At 42.5% G+C, this 18,169-nt stretch overlaps 1 protein-coding gene across 1 annotated transcript in view; it reads left to right on the top strand.

Moving 5' to 3' along the window:
• Positions 1-793: 793 nt before the first annotated feature.
• LOC112255697 overlaps positions 794-18,169 on the top strand; it is a 19,236-nt gene continuing 1,860 nt past the window's right edge. The window contains exons 1-2 of the mRNA XM_042326265.1: positions 794-1,212; positions 18,058-18,169. The exon at positions 18,058-18,169 is cut by the window's right edge and continues 49 nt beyond it. Of these exons, the coding sequence (XP_042182199.1) occupies positions 1,200-1,212; positions 18,058-18,169 (125 nt within the window). The 5' untranslated portion in view covers positions 794-1,199. The remainder of the gene's footprint in view (positions 1,213-18,057) is intronic.

Below are 18,169 nucleotides of genomic sequence, written 5' to 3'. Positions count from 1 at the left end.
TGTGTCTCTAATATGGTCATACAATTGGCATGAGGTCAGGAAGTGCATCTCAGTTTCCACCTCATGTTGTGGGCAGTGTGCACATAGCCTATCTCTCTCTCTCTCTCAATTCGTTCTCTCTCTCTCTCAATTCGTTCTCTCTCCCTCTCTCTCTCTCTCTCTCTCTCACACACACACACACACACACACACACACACACACACACACACACACACACACACATCAAACGCAAACCACACTATGGGTACACAATGGCACATGTTGACTGACAGGTGGAGGTGAGAGAAGGAGATCAGACTAATCTAACTGTCAATAAAGCTAATGCCAATTGAATGAATGTAACACAAAGGAGAAAGTTAGGAGTGGAGCAGGCAAACATTCACATAGGCTAACACACGCACACCTAAATACACAATGACCACACACATACAAACGCATCAGGCTCTATTCATAGAGCCCATTCACTCAACTTCAATTCAAATAGACTGTTTTAATTCGCTGAGGCAAGCCTATATGCCATTGACATAGGCTAACGTGTACAAATATCCCGATGAAGCATGGAACGAATGAAATAACAATATGTTTGATGAATTTGAAGAATCACAGAGATAGAAATTAGTTGTGACAAGTTCGAGTCTCTTGCTTCCAACGACTCCTTCAAGTTTAGCCGATGCGTCAACTTGGTGAATCACCAGGAGAATAACTAAAGAAAGGAGGAAAGGATGGGAGGGGGAAAGGAGGGGGACAGAAAAACTTTCGCCCTCCTTACAAAAACCCTCCGCCGTCAGTCAGTCTGTCACACAGACCACACACCCGTCAAGTCTGCGGACCGTCAAAGTCAGCCAGGCGGATTTGGTGCGCACACCTCGGCTTTTATAAACAGCGACCCACCGGTAGAATTCGGCGTTAGCGATGTTTTTGATCAATTCACAAACGTTTAATTAGAGAAGGTGTAAAGTTCCATGGACATTTCATGGACATAGGATTCAGAAGATGTTTTTTTTTTCAAGAGAAGGCACTTCAAGTTAGACTAATCAAGGAAAAATGTTAGTTTATGGAGAAAAGTTTTGAAAAGGTTAAATCAACAAAAGATATTCGAATTCATCATTACGCAATTACTCCAGTAGCCTTTGGAGAAAGTCTTGCTGATTTAATCAGTGCGCGCCGAAAGGAAATAAAGGATATTGCGAAAATTAAAAATGCATTTTGAAGGTAAGTCCCAGTAAAAATGTGTAAATTATCTTCCACAATAACATTCTTATAAAAATGTGTATTTATTTATTATAATGATGATTATTATAGTAATGGTTATTATTATTGCATATTTAATATTTGAATATCCTGAACCGATGGCTTTCACAAATTAATATTTTACAAAGCATACCAGTGGCATTTCTGTTATTTGATCATTTTTTGATTGTTCACAGTTGAGGTTCCCAGTTAGTTGTATATTTTGAATAATAATAACATGATGACCAAGGGGAATTTGCACTTCGTTTCCTGCACCACTTTTCTCAAACTTCTAATTCAATTTCAATAGATATGAATCGTGAATATTTTTAGATAAGTGTAGAAATCCCTCCTCTAATATAGAAATGTGTAATAACATAAGCATATTCACAAGACAACAACTACTTATAACACATGTATATGAGAATACGGAATCATTATAGTATATTATATTAACTTTTGTCTGCAGAAAATCACAAACAAAATACAATGACCGCCAAAGAAATGCTATAATGGCACATTGTACATTTTGATAGAAAACATTTGAACAAATACTGAGATAAAATGTGATAAAAAAGGGCCCCTTTTATAGACGTGACGTATCTTTATCAAAACATGTACAATTTTCACTTAGAAAACATCCTTGTACTATTTAAAATGGAAGTTACAGTGTCGGACATTAAGGAGGCAATTTGATCTGAATGTAAGTTTTTACAAGCTTGTAGAAATGAGTTCTAGTGTGTGTATGTGTGTGTGTGCGTGTGTGTGTGTGTGCGTGAGTGAATGGAAAGTTTCCTTCATTGTAAAAAATGGCTTGGGTTGAGAGGGGTCAGGGGCAGCTAAAGCCCTTGTCTAGTTAGCTGTCACTGATATGAGAAAGTACATGATTCACGTTAGTCAGGGTGTGAGAACACACACACACACACACCTGCCTCTTGGGACAGCTTGTGCGGCTGCTGTTCCATGTCTGTGAAAGGGGGAAATGGAAAGGGAGGTGAAACATTGTGTGCCGAAATGATGCTATAAGCATTAAAACAAAAGAATAGTAGGCTGAAGAAGATCCCCCCCCCTCTCTCTCTCTTTCTCTCTCTCTCTCTCTGTCCCCTCCTTCTCTCTCTCTCCCTCCCTCTCTCCCTCTCTCTTCTCTCTCTCCCTCCCTCCCTCCCTCCCACCCTCCCCCCTCCCTCCCACACTTTCAGGTGGTCTTCAATAAAGAGTGGTTAAAATAACTAACCCCCATACAACTCATTCAATATCACTTATATAACTATTGCACTTGAAACAACCTCAAGTTGTCTCAGATACTTTGAGCAAACAAAGAATATAAACCACAACTTCAAAAAACAAAACATATTGCCTTTGACCTCTCTCTCTCTCTCTCTCTCTTTCATCCCTCTTTCCTGCTCTCTCTCTTTCATCTCTCTTTCCTTCTCTCTCTCTCTCTTGCTCTCTCTCTCTCGCTTTCCTTCCCTCTCTCTCTTGCTCTCTGTCTCTCTCTCTTTCAATTCCAATTTAAGGGTCTTTATTGGCTTGGGAAACATATATTTATATTGCCAAAGCAAGTGAAATAGATAATCTCTCGCTCTCTCTCTTTCTCTCTTTCTCTCCCTCCCTTTTTCCCTCTCTGACACACACACACTTCATATTATGGCTGTAAGGGTCAATTAGTGTCGGGGCTTTAGATAACAGTGTTTGTGTCCGTGCGCTGTGACACCAGAGCATATCCACTCTTTTCAATGGCTCAAACCCACGCCTGGATCTAGAGCAGAGAGACAGAGGAATACAAGAGAAAGCAGAGAGAAAGAGAGAAGGAAAGAGGGATGAAAGAGAGAGAGAGATTGACCCTTAACATCCTTTACTCAACCCCATCCTTGACTCTTTGTGTGTGAGAGAGGGAGAGATAAAAATAGAGAGCGAGAGAAAGAAAGAGATTGAGTAAGAGAAGGAGAAAGTGGTGTTGCAGGGTTAATGCAGTACAGATTCCCTATTGACAGGAGTTAGCAGCACCCAGAGGGAAAGAGAGAGAGGGAAAGAGTGAGGGAGAGGGGGAATGATATAAAATGAGTTGGTCACGCTTTGAACAGTTACACATGCTGTTTACATTTTTCCCAAATTAACATGGCCCCTCACTTCACCAAACGCCCCTACCATCTCTCTCTCTCTCTCTTTCTTTCTTTCTTTCTTTCTTTCTTTCTTTCTTTCTTTCTTTCTTTCTTTCTTTCTTTCTTTCTTTCTTTCTTTCTTTCTTTCTCTCTCTCTCTCTCTCTCTCTCTCTCTCTCTCTCTCTCTGCCTTTCCCATACTCTCTCTTATCCAAGTCCCTTTGCTCCCTCTCTTCCTCTCTGTTTCTCTCTACCTCCCTCTCTTTATGTCTGTCTGTCTCTCACTGTCTCCTTCAGGACCCCCATCCCTCCTCCTTCCTCTCCTCTCCCCTTCTCTGATTTTCTAAAGCAGAGACAGACCGGATAAATTGAATGGAAGGCTCTTGTATGTTTTTTTTTTTGCTTATTTATTTTTTAAGAGTAAGCCGGGGGTGGGGAGTTAGGCGGAGCAGGGGGAGGTAAATTAGAAACCGAAGTCTGAACGTCTGAAACTCTGAAAAAAGGAAGGAAGAATGCAAATAGGTGGATGGAAGGGATGAGGGAAGCAAATTAGAGAAAGAAAGAGAGGAAGGCAATTAGGTATAGAAGAAAGGAGAGCTGAAATAGAAGAGGGAGGTTTGGGGGTTCAAAGAAGGAAAGAACGAGAGGGACCAATAAGTGAACATGGAAGGAAAGAAAGAGAAATAGAGGAAGCTAATATTGATCGTTAATGGTGGATGTAAAACTGAGAACGAACAGAGTGTAATAAAAGCAACAGTAAGAACAATTAAAGGCAGATTTCTCTGGGAAGGAGAATAAGAGAGGGAATAAACACATGCAGGTTGGCTTTTATTGTCATGCATCTTGCCAGAGAAATCTGTCGCAAGCTGGTGTAACAGATGTGATCATACTTCGTAAATCTATTGCGTAGTTTTTAAATAAAGGAATACCCAGCCAGCGGTCCCAGTTGATTGGTGTTTATTCTAATGATAGACACGAGGAGGCACACTAGATGTGGAGGACAACAGTATGTTCATGGCTGTAGATTCGTCTGTTAGAATGGAAATAACTGTGAATTAGCAGGGAGCTAATGCAACCAATACAATTGAGTAATTGCTAGCTAACTCGCTCCTACAGCAAGAACATACAAAAGCACATCAAAGGATGCCCCAAATATCTAACATGTAGCGTACACCTATATATGCACATCAGGACATGTACTGTACATAGTCAACTCGTACATGTTATAAATATGAAAATAGAATATAGTGTTTCAGAACGCCACCTACCGCTTGTTTATCAATATGAGACTGGGAAGAATTGACGTTCGCAATCTCCCCCTATCTGCAAGTGTAACTAATGGTATAACACGTTACATTTTTCATTTTATTTTTATTTAAACTTTATTTAACTAGGAAAGTCAGTTAAAACCTCTTAAGGATCTGACCCTTTAAAAAAAAAACGAACAAATGTTTATTTACAATGACGGCCTACCAAGGGGCAAAACTCCTCTTGCGGGGACGGGGGCTGGGATAAAAAAAATAAAGTAAAAATGTAGGACAAAACACACATCACGACAAGAGAGACACCACAACACTACATAAAGAGCGACCTAAGACAAACACATAACATGGCAGCAACAACCTAATTGATTTGTAAATTCAACAATCCAATAAGAATACATAAATATGAAATAAATATTTCTGCATAGTCCATAATGCCTAACCCTAACCTTAAATTAAGACTGAAATAGCTAATTTGAGTTTTCATGAATTTTTACGATATAGCCAATTTTGACTTTGCAGCCGGCCCATCTAGCAGAAATCGCGTCTGCCTCCAGGGCAAGATTCATGACAATAAACGTCAACCTGCTAAACAAATGAAGAGAAAAAGAGAGAAATACATATTTGTTGGAAGCAATAAATTGTGAGGGTTTTGTTGTAAACCTAATAATAGTCTTGTATATTTTATTCCTCTCTTTATTTCCCCTTTGTTTTTCTGTCATTGATGTTCTTTGTCAATCCAGGGAGCATTCCATGCCAAGTAGATCAAGTAGAATTTCAATATGAACCCCAAGAAGATATCTCCAGGGATAAGAGATGGGGAGACGATGTGTGTGTGTGTGTGTGTGTGTGTGTGTGTGTGTGTGTGTGTGTGTGTGTGTGTGTGTGTGTGTGTGTGTGTGTGTGTGTGTGTGTGTGTGTGTGTGTGTGAGTCAACATATGTGTGTGAGTGTGTGCATATGCCCACGCACATGTACAGTGCCTTCAGAAAATCCCCACATCCCTTGACTTTTTCCACATTTTGTTGTATTACAGCCTGAATTTTAAATGGATTAAATGTAGATTTGTTTTTGTCACTGGGCTACACACAATACCTCATAAAGTGGAATTATGTTTTAATTTTTCTTTTACAAATTAGTACAAAATTAAATGCTGAAATCTCTCGCGTCAATAATTATTCAACCCGTTTTCTATGGCAAGCTTAAATAAGTTCAGGAGTAAACATGTGCTTAGCAAATCCCATAATAAGTTGCTTAGCATAATAGTGTTTAATATGACTTTTGAATGACTACCTCATCTCTGTACCCCACACACACAATTATCTGTAAGGCCCCTCAGTCGAGCAGAGAATTTCAAACAGAGATTCAACCACAAAGACCAGGGAGGTTTTACAATGCCTCGCAAAGAAGAGCACCTATTGGCTGATGGGTAAAAAAAGAAAGAAAGGCAGACATTGAATATCGCTCTGAGCACGGTGAAGTTATTAATTAGACTTTGGATGGTGTATCAATACACCCAGTCACTACAAAGATACAGGGGTCCTTCCTAACTCAGTCACCGGAGAGGAAGGAAACCGCTCAGGGATTTCACCATGAGGCCAATGGTGACTTTGAAGCAGTGACAGAGTTTAATGGCTGTGACAGGAGAAAAACTGAGGATGGGTCAACAATGTTGTCGTTACTCTACAATACTAACCTAATTGACAAAGTGAGAAGAAGGAAGCCTGTACAGAATGCAACTATTTCACACATGCATCCTGTTTGCAGTAAGGCACTGAAGTAAAACTGCAAAAATGTGGCAAAGCAAGTCACTTTTTGTCCTGATTGCAAAGTGTTATGTTTGTGGCAAATCCAATACACCACATTAAGGAGTACTGTTCCTTATATTTTTAAGCATAGTGGTGGCTGCAGAGCTTAAATAATTATTTTAAAGAATAATAGGCAAATATTGTACCAAGAAGACAGTGAATGTTCCAGGTACAATTTTGCAAAGCTCTTGGCAAGACTTGAAAAGACTGATCAACAACCAACCCAGAGCTTAAATAATTATTTTAAAGAATAAAGGCTCCAGGTGTGCAGCTGTAAGGCTCACAGCTGCCAAGAATTCGAACATGTAGTGAGTAAGGGGTGTGAATACTTATGTAAATAAGATATTTCTGTATTTCATTTTCAATACATTTGCTGACATTTCTAAAAACATGTTTTCACCGTGTCAATTATGGGGTACTGTGTGTAGATGGGAGAGAGACACAAATCAGATGAATCCATTTTGAATTCAGGCTGTAACACAACCAACTGTGGAATAAGTCAAATGGTATGATTACTTTCTGAAGGCCCTGCACATGGGTTTCAAAAGATGGGTGCATTGGTCCTTGTGTGTGTGTTTGTGTGTCCATGTGTGTGCATATGTGATGTGTGTGTGTGTGTTGAGTTAGCAAAGGAATGCACGTTTGATTAAGTACAGACTGCACATAAATCTGTGCTCTTAACTGTACGCAGGCACACAACATCGACCCTGACCCTGGCTACCCCTCCCCCTCCCTCCCTGCGGCCTATACGCATGTTACTGTCCAGCCAGCCAGGGTACCATTGTGTGTGTGTGAGTGCGTGAGTGTGAGTGTGTGTGTGTGAGTGTGTGCGTGCGTGCACAAAACCACATTATTTTATGGTGAAATAGACTTTTCCTCAGGTACTAAATCTGGATTTCAGGACTGATAGAACAGAATAGAACAGAAAAGAACAGAATAGAACAGAACAGAATTAAGAGAATATAATTTAACAAATAGAACCGAATAGAACAGAACAGAATAGAACAGAATTGAACAGAATAGAATAGAACAAAATAGAACAGAATAGAATTGAACAGAATAGAACAGAATAGAACATAATAGAATTGAACAGAATAGAATTGAACAGAATAGAACAGAATAGAACAGAATAGAAAATAATTGAACAGAATAGAACATAATATAATTTAACAGAATATAACAGAATAGAACAGAATAGAACAGAATTTAACAGAATACAACATAATAGAATTTAACAGAATAGAACAGAATAGAACAGAATTGAACAGAATACAACAGAACAGAATAGAAAAGAATTGAACAGAATAGAACAGAATAAAATTGAACAGAATAGAACAGAATAGAAAATAGCAGAATAGAACAGAATGGAACAGAATATAGAAAGTCCTGTTGAATATGTCTGAGATGTGTATAATCCATTATAGCATGGGCCCATACTTCGCCGTGCCTCGGTCCTTGCCCGTCTGGTATATGTTAGCCAGATGACAGTAAATATGCTAACCAGCAAGCGCAGGACAGCCTTCCATCCAGTCCTATGTGATCTAAAGTCATCATACATATAGCTGATTGCAAGTCCACGAAGACTGGCCTCTGTGCCCTGACTTTAAACTTTGAACCCTAACCCTAACCCCAATCTTCAATCCCAACCGACCCCAGACTTGAAACCATGAGCGAAACCTCAACCCTTAACTTCATATCAAGTCCCATAAACGTTGTCTTACAGCTGGCAGCCATAAGATTGTGCAACGTTTTAAATGTAGATCCGCGATCAAACGATAGATCAAGATAGATCAATCTAACATGATTTAGAGAATGGAGAACTGTGTAGGCACACACACACACACACAGAGAGAGAGAGAGAGATCATGAGGAATCCTGTGTCAATGTAATATAATTTCCTCTGTGAGAATGTTCTGGCTTCACCCTGGCCTGTGGAGTGTGTTCCTAGTGTTCTTACTGCCAGGTACTGCTCCCTGCTCCCTGAACTGAAGACTGAGGGCTTTGGCTGTAGGTTATCATAACCTTTATCATCCACAGTGAAATTCTCATTCTACAGAAGACTGAGGGCTTTGGCTGTAGGTGATCATAACCTTTATCATCCACAGTGAAATTCTCATTCTACAGAAGACTGAGGGCTTTGGCTGTAGGTGATCATAACCTTTATCATCCACAGTGAAATTCTCATTCTACAGAAGACTGAGGGCTTTGGCTGTAGGTGATCATAACCTTTATCATCCACAGTGAAATTCTCATTCTACAGAAGACGCCTGTGCATCAAAATGGCATTCGGCCAGACTGCATTGCATTTAGCATTAAAACACATGCAAAGTCAAGTGTACCAGTTGTGTGTTTGGAAGTTACCTAGATCCGGTCATTTCTGTAGAAAGGGTAGTCTCAGAGTTGGTTTTGGTGTCCAGAGTAAAAGAAAGTTGAGAGTAAAAACGAAGGAGTTGAGGTGTTTTTAGAAGTGTTGTTTTTACCTGTGTCTGTACTGGGTCTGTCCGAGTTCCAAGGGAGAGTTGGTGAGCTGCTGAGTTTAGTTCGAAATATTAAGGTGTGTCAGGTGTTGAGGTTTTGTGATTGAAAGGAGTCGACATGTTTTTCCGCTGTAACTGTTCAATTCATTCAGATGAAAGGTGTGAAGGCGTGTTCAGGAGTAATATGTGGAAAGTGATGACGTTAGGAAGTCTCTTCTGTAGCGGAAAATGGTTTTGACTCTTTTAGGTCCTGACACGTTCAGCTAGTTCTGGGAGGAACACGGTGTCCACGGGAGCAACATGATGGAGGGAAGAAAGAGGGAGAGAAAAGACAGAGTGATAGAGTGAGAGAGAGAGCACTACATACTGATGAGAGACTTCCCGAAGAGGAGAAGGAAGAGAGGGGGGAGTAAAAGGAGGTGAAGGCGAGGAAAGGCAGAGAACCAAGAACCCAGAGACCTTCTACAAATAGATGGGAAGAGGGACAGAAAGGAAGAGAGGAAATGAGAAACAAAGAGGGATCATGCAGGATTGAGAAAGACATTAGACAGAGTGGAAGAAGGGGTTGAGAGAGTGAGAGCGAGGGAGAAGGAGAGAGAGAGAGAGATGGATTGGATATACAGAGAGAGGAGGAGGGGGATGGATGGATGGATGTGGGAACACATCCTGTACAGAACATATTTCACACCTGTTGAACAGCAGCTTGTTTAAGACCCATAATTACACAGAACCATGCCTTGCTGTCTGTCTGCCTGTCAGCCTGGAAGACAGAGAGAGACAGGGACCATGAAGAAAACATGCATGGTGGAGGAATGCAAAAAGAGAACGAGCATAGGGAGGACGAAAAGGTTATTGGAAAGCAATGGGCAAAAGTGAATAAGAGAGAGGGAAGAGAGGTGTGTGGCAACAAGATGGAGAAAGAGATGGAAAGAGAGAGAAAGAGAGAGAAGAATGGATACAATGAGAATTTGTGGGAGGTCCTGGGGGCGGACGGGCGGGCAGACAGACAGACAGACAGACAGACAGACAGACAGACAGACAGACAGACAGACAGACAGACAGGGGAAGAGGGGTCTCTGTATGTACTCTGTCTCTCAGTGGCTATACGGGACAGGGAAGTGGACAGGCACTGAGCTCTGCGCCATTGACACAGATCATTTGGCCACCATTTTCCCTGTGTGGTGCTGGAAGAGAGGGCCTTAAAAGGGTCCGCACATTAGCCACCCTTGGTCGCTTCCAAGACACACATATCACACACACACACACATGCATACACGCACATACACGCACACATGCTCTAACGTCCACGCTCACTCATATAAGCAGGCACGCACGACTAACTTTAAGCACACACGCACACACCGATGTATATCAAATACAAACAACACATAATCATGCACATATGCGTACGAATGCAAATTGACAAGCACTCACATACCACATAAACACTTTTACAACACCAAACCTGAACACAAGCAAATGAAGGAATATAAGAGACAAAGGCATGCATTCACGACAAACGCACACTCACACAAATACACTTATACAGTGCCCAGTGAAAGTCCACACACCCCTTGCACAGTCTTCACATTGTGCTGCCGTTAAAACGACGTCTCAAAAGGGATGACGTTGGATGATTTTCCCTACAGATCTACACAACCTACAAAGTGAAAAGAAAGAAAGTTTGAGGTCACCCACAGAGCTGCCACTGAAGGAAAATCCCGACTATCCAATTAGCGGGACCTTTCAGCATTTTTCGTTCACTTTGAAAATGTGCAGTAGGCTGTGTAGATCGATAGGAAAAACATCTAACGTAATCCCTTTTAAGATTTCATTTTAAAGGGATACTTCAGGATTTTGGATTGAAGCCCTTTATCTACTTCCCCAGAGTCAGATGAACTTGTGGATAACATTGTTATGTCTCTGTGTCCAGCAAGAAGGAAGTTCGAGACAGTTTGCGAGCCAATGCTAACTAGCGTTAGCACAGTGACTGGAAATCTATGGCTATAGACTTCCAGTCATTGCACTACTAGCAATTGCGCTTGTGGTATCCACAAGTTAATCTGATTCCCCCTCACACACACACAGACACACACACAGACACAGACACACACTTTCACTAGAGACTGTGATAATAAAGTAATCCACATGCTTCAATATCTTTGCACTGATTTGAGTGCTTGTGTGTGTGTGTGTGCATTCCTACCTGCATGCCGTGCATAATTGTATAAGCGCGTGTGCGTGTATGTGAGTGTTATTGTGTGTGAGGAGTATATCGAACTTTTGTGAGTGTAATGTTTACTGTACATTTTTTATGGTTTATTATCTATTTCACTGGTTTTGGCGATGTAAACATATGTTTCCCACGCCAATAAAGCCCTTTGAATTGAAATTGAATTGAGGGAGAGAGAGAGAATGTGTGCCACCTGCTACCGTTTTGACTGCCACAAAGCTGGTCATACGTGAGAGGAGGGAGGCATTGCAGAAATGCTATGGGGCTGTGGTAGTGGTAGTGAACACTATGGAGTTAGTCATGGTGATGTGGTAGTGGTAGTGAACACTGTGGAGTTAGTCATGGTGATGTGGTAGTGAACACTATGGAGTTAGTCATGGTGATGTGGTAGTGAACACTATGGAGCTAGTCATGGTGATGTGGTAGTGGTAGTGAACACTATGGAGTTAGTCATGGTGATGTAGTAGTGAACACTATGGAGCTAGTCATGGTTGGTGATGTAGTAGTGAACACTATGGAGCTAGTCATGGTGATGTGGCAGTGAACACTATGGAGCTAGTCATGGTGATGTAGTAGTGAACACTATGGAGCTAGTCATGGTGATGTAGTAGTGAACACTATGGAGCTAGTCATGGTTGGTGATGTAGTAGTGAACACTATGGAGCTAGTCACGGTGATGTGGCAGTGAACACTATGGAGCTAGTCATGGTGATGTAGTAGTGAACACTATGGAGCTAGTCATGGTGATGTAGTAGTGAACACTATGGAGCTAGTCATGGTGATGTGGTAGTGAACACTATGGAGCTAGTCATGGTGATGTGGTAGTGAACACTATGGAGCTAGTCATGGTGATCTAGTAGTGGTAGTGAACACTATGGAGCTAGTCATGGTGATGTGGTAGTGAACACTATGGAGCTAGTCATGGTGATGTAGTTGTCAACACTATGGAGCTAGTCCTGGTGATGTGGTAGTGAACACTATGGAGCTAGTCATGGTGATGTGGTAGTGAACACTATGGAGCTAGTCATGGTGATGTGGTAGTGAACACTATGTAGCTAGTCCTGGTGATGTGGTAGTGAACACTATGGAGCTAGTCATGGTGATGTGGTAGTGAACACTATGGAGCTAGTCATGGTGATGTGGTAGTGAACACTATGGAGCTAGTCTGGTGATGTGGTAGTGAACACTATGGAGCTAGTCTGGTGATGTGGTAGTGAACACTATGGAGCTAGTCATGGTGATGTGGTAGTGTAGTGAACACTATGGAGCTAGTCATGGTGATGTGGTAGTGAACACTATGGAGCAAGTCATGGTGATGTGGTAATGAACACTATGGAGCTAGTCATGGTGATGTGGTAGTGAACACTATGGAGCAAGTCATGGTGATGTGGTAGTGAACACTATGGAGCTAGTCATGGTGATGTGGTAGTGAACAATATGGAGCTAGTCCTGGTGATGTGGTAGTGAACACTATGGAGCTAGTCCTGGTGATGTGGTAGTGAACACTATGGAGCTAGTCATGGTGATGTGGTAGTGAACACTATGGAGCTAGTCATGGTGATGTAGTGGTAGTGAACACTATGGAGCTAGTCATGGTGATCTGGTAGTGAACACTATGGAGCTAGTCATGGTGATGTAGTAGTGGTAGTGCACACTATGGAGCAAGTCATGGTGATGTGGTAGTGAACACTATGGAGCTAGTCATGGTGATGTGGTAGTGGTAGTGAACACTGTGGAGTTAGTCATGGTGATGTGGTAGTGAACACTATGGAGTTAGTCATGGTGATGTGGTAGTGAACACTATGGAGCTAGTCATGGTGATGTAGTGGTAGTGAACACTATGGAGCTAGTCATGGTGATGTAGTAGTGAACACTATGGAGCTAGTCATGGTGATGATGTAGTAGTGAACACTATGGAGCTAGTCATGGTGATGTGGCAGTGAACACTATGGAGCTAGTCATGGTGATGTGGTAGTGAACACTATGGAGCTAGTCATGGTGATGTAGTAGTGAACACTATGGAGCTAGTCATGGTGATGTGATGTAGTAGTGAACACTATGGAGCTAGTCATGGTGATGTGGTAGTGAACACTATGGAGCTAGTCATGGTGATGTAGTAGTGAACACTATGGAGCTAGTCATGGTGATGTAGTAGTGAACACTATGGAGCTAGTCATGGTGATGTGGTAGTGAACACTATGGAGCTAGTCATGGTGATGTAGTAGTGAACACTATGGAGCTAGTCATGGTGATGTGGTAGTGAACACTATGGAGCTAGTCATGGTGATGTGGTAGTGAACACTATGGAGCTAGTCATGGTGATGTAGTTGTCAACACTATGGAGCTAGTCCTGGTGATGTGGTAGTGAACACTATGGAGCTAGTCATGGTGATGTGGTAGTGAACACTATGGAGCTAGTCGTGGTGATGTAGTTGTCAACACTATGTAGCTAGTCCTGGTGATGTGGTAGTGAACACTATGGAGCTAGTCATGGTGATGTGGTAGTGAACACTATGGAGCTAGTCATGGTGATGTGGTAGTGAACACTATGGAGCTAGTCATGGTGATGTGGTAGTGAACACTATGGAGCTAGTCATGGTGATGTGGTAGTGAACACTATGGAGCTAGTCAAGGTGATGTAGTAGTGGTAGTGAACACTATGGAGCTAGTCATGGTGATGTGGTAGTGAACACTATGGAGCTAGTCATGGTGATGTGGTAGTGAACACTATGGAGCTAGTCATGGTGATGTGGTAGTGAACACTATGGAGCAAGTCATGGTGATGTGGTAGTGAACACTATGGAGCTAGTCCTGGTGATGTGGTAGTGAACAATATGGAGCTAGTCCTGGTGATGTGGTAGTGAACACTATGGAGCTAGTCCTGGTGATGTGGTAGTGAACACTATGGAGCTAGTCATGGTGATGTGGTAGTGAACACTATGGAGCTAGTCATGGTGATGGTAGTGTGTAGTGAACACTATGGAGCTAGTCATGGTGATGTGGTAGTGAACACTATGGAGCTAGTCATGGTGATGTGTGGAGTCATGGTGATGTGGTAGTGAACACTATGGAGCTAGTCATGGTGATGTGGTAGTGAACACTATGGAGCTAGTCATGGTGATGTGGTAGTGAACACTATGGAGCTAGTCATGGTGATGTGGTAGTGAACACTATGGAGCTAGTCATGGTGATGTGGTAGTGAACACTATGGAGCTAGTCATGGTGATGTGGTAGTGAACACTATGGAGCTAGTCATGGTGATGTGGTAGTGAACACTATGGAGCTAGTCATGGTGATGTGGTAGTGAACACTATGGAGCTAGTCATGGTGATGTGGTAGTGAACACTATGGAGCTAGTCATGGTGATGTGGTAGTGAACACTATGGAGCTAGTCATGGTGATGTGGTAGTGAACACTATGGAGCTAGTCATGGTGATGTGGTAGTGAACACTATGGAGCTAGTCATGGTGATGTGGTAGTGAACACTATGGAGCTAGTCATGGTGATGTGGTAGTGAACACTATGGAGCTAGTCATGGTGATGTGGTAGTGAACACTATGGAGCTAGTCATGGTGATGTGGTAGTGAACACTATGGAGCTAGTCATGGTGATGTGGTAGTGAACACTATGGAGCTAGTCATGGTGATGTGGTAGTGAACACTATGGAGCTAGTCATGGTGATGTAGTAGTGAACACTATGGAGCTAGTCATGGTGATGTGGTAGTGAACACTATGGAGCTAGTCATGGTGATGTGGTAGTGAACACTATGGAGCTAGTCATGGTGATGTAGTAGTGAACACTATGGAGCTAGTCATGGTGATGTGGTAGTGAACACTATGGAGCTAGTCATGGTGATCTAGTAGTGGTAGTGAACACTATGGAGCTAGTCATGGTGATGTGGTAGTGAACACTATGGAGCTAGTCATGGTGATGTAGTAGTGAACACTATGGAGCTAGTCCTGGTGATGTGGTAGTGAACACTATGGAGCTAGTCATGGTGATGTGGTAGTGAACACTATGGAGCTAGTCATGGTGATGTGGTAGTGAACACTATGGAGCTAGTCATGGTGATGTGGTAGTGAACACTATGGAGCTAGTCATGGTGATGTGGTAGTGAACACTATGGAGCTAGTCATGGTGATGTGGTAGTGAACACTATGGAGCAAGTCATGGTGATGTGGTAGTGAACACTATGGAGCTAGTCCTGGTGATGTGGTAGTGAACAATATGGAGCTAGTCCTGGTGATGTGGTAGTGAACACTATGGAGCTAGTCCTGGTGATGTGGTAGTGAACACTATGGAGCTAGTCATGGTGATGTGGTAGTGAACACTATGGAGCTAGTCATGGTGATGTGGTAGTGGTAGTGAACACTATGGAGCTAGTCATGGTGATGTAGTAGTGGTAGTGAACACTATGGAGCAAGTCATGGTGATGTGGTAGTGAACACTATGGAGCTAGTCATGGTGATGTGGTAGTGAACACTATGGAGCTAGTCCTGGTGATGTGGTAGTGAACACGATGGAGCTAGTCATGGTGATGTGGTAGTGAACACTATGGAGCTAGTCATGGTGATGTGGTAGTGAACACTATGGAGCTAGTCCTGGTGATGTGGTAGTGAACACTATGGAGCTAGTCATGGTGATGTGGTAGTGAACACTATGGAGCTAGTCATGTGATGTAGTAGTGAACACTATGGAGCTAGTCATGGTGATGTGGTAGTGAACACTATGGAGCTAGTCATGGTGATGTAGTAGTGAACACTATGGAGCTAGTCATGGTGATGTGGTAGTGAACACTATGGAGCTAGTCATGGTGATGTGGTAGTGAACACTATGGAGCTAGTCATGGTGATGTGGTAGTGAACACTATGGAGCTAGTCAGGTGATGAGTAGTGGTAGTGAACACTATGGAGCTAGTCATGGTGATGTGGTAGTGAACACTATGGAGCTAGTCGTGGTGATGTGGTAGTGAACACTATGGAGCTAGTCATGGTGATGTGGTAGTGAACACTATGGAGCAAGTCATGGTGATGTGGTAGTGAACACTATGGAGCTAGTCCTGGTGATGTGGTAGTGAACAATATGGAGCTAGTCCTGGTGATGTGGTAGTGAACACTATGGAGCTAGTCCTGGTGATGTGGTAGTGAACACTATGGAGCTAGTCATGGTGATGTGGTAGTGAACACTATGGAGCTAGTCATGGTGATGTGGTAGTGGTAGTGAACACTATGGAGCTAGTCATGGTGATCTGGTAGTGAACACTATGGAGCTAGTCATGGTGATGTAGTAGTGGTAGTGCACACTATGGAGCAAGTCATGGTGATGTGGTAGTGAACACTATGGAGCTAGTCATGGTGATGTGGTAGTGAACACTATGGAGCTAGTCCTGGTGATGTGGTAGTGAACACTATGGAGCTAGTCATGGTGATGTGGTAGTGAACACTATGGAGCTAGTCATGGTGATGTGGTAGTGAACACTATGGAGCTAGTCATGGTGATGTGGTAGTGAACACTATGGAGCTAGTCATGGTGATGTGGTAGTGAACACTATGGAGCTAGTCATGGTGATGTGGTAGTGAACACTATGGAGCTAGTCATGGTGATGTGGTAGTGAACACTATGGAGCTAGTCGTGGTGATGTGGTAGTGAACACTATGGAGCTAGTCATGGTGATGTGGTAGTGAACACTATGGAGCTAGTCATGGTGATGTGGTAGTGAACACTATGGAGCTAGTCATGGTGATGTGGTAGTGAACACTATGGAGCTATTCATGGTGATGTGGTAGTGAACACTATGAAGCTAGTCATGGTGATGTAGTAGTGAACACTATGGAGCTAGTCATGGTGATGTGGTAGTGAACACTATGGAGCTAGTCATGGTGATGTGGTAGTGAACACTATGGAGCTAGTCATGGTGATGTGGTAGTGAACACTATGGAGCTAGTCATGGTGATGTGGTAGTGAACACTATGGAGCTAGTCATGGTGATGTGGTAGTGAACACTATGGAGCTAGTCATGGTGATGTGGTAGTGAACACTATGGAGCTAGTCATGGTGATGTGGTAGTGAACACTATGGAGCTAGTCATGGTGATGTGGTAGTGAACACTATGGAGCTAGTCATGGTGATGTGGTAGTGAACACTATGGAGCTAGTCATGGTGATGTGGTAGTGAACACTATGGAGCTAGTCATGGTGATGTGGTAGTGAACACTATGGAGCTAGTCATGGTGATGTGGTAGTGAACACTATGGAGCTAGTCCTGGTGATGTGGTAGTGAACACTATGGAGCTAGTCATGGTGATGTGGTAGTGAACACTATGGAGCTAGTCATGGTGATGTGGTAGTGAACACTATGGAGCTAGTCATGGTGATGTAGTAGTGAACACTATGGAGCTAGTCATGGTGATGTGGTAGTGAACACTATGGAGCTAGTCATGGTGATGTGGTAGTGAACACTATGGAGCTAGTCATGGTGATGTGGTAGTGAACACTATGGAGCTATTCATGGTGATGTGGTAGTGAACACTATGGAGCTAGTCATGGTGATTTATTTGAGCCCAGAGAAAACATTAGACGGACAGAATTTCTAAGATTAGATCGAAGCGGAAACGCGTTATTGGCAGTTAGATTACTTAGATTTGCCAATATTTAAACAAACAAGGCTATCACCATAGAGACAAAGAAATAAACTGTAAAATTGTTCAAATTCTCATAAATATTTTGAAGGTGCTCTTATCGATGTTGAGTTTGATTGTCATGGTAACAAGGTGATGTGGAGAGTGCTGATAGACTCACATCAGCCGACAGCAAGTTGCAGATCAAATAAGGCAAAATTCTGCCAATTTAAATTCCTCAGTGATAATATAATTCCACGACTGTTGATAGTACACGAATACAACGCCTTGTGTGGTTTCAATTTATCCTCTGATTGGTTTCTTCCCCAGTCCATCACATTCAGCACGTCCTGCTATTGGCTGCAGCCGTGACATCGGCCCAGGTCCCAGACCCCTCCTTCAGCCTGTCCAATGAGAGGACTTCGATTGAGAGGACGTATGA

The sequence above is a fragment of the Oncorhynchus tshawytscha genome, linkage group LG08 (assembly GCF_018296145.1).
Source record: "Oncorhynchus tshawytscha isolate Ot180627B linkage group LG08, Otsh_v2.0, whole genome shotgun sequence".
Lineage (NCBI taxonomy): Eukaryota > Metazoa > Chordata > Actinopteri > Salmoniformes > Salmonidae > Oncorhynchus > Oncorhynchus tshawytscha.
The sequence above is the reverse complement of the archived record's forward strand: the minus strand, read 5'-3'. Positions and strand labels throughout refer to the sequence as shown.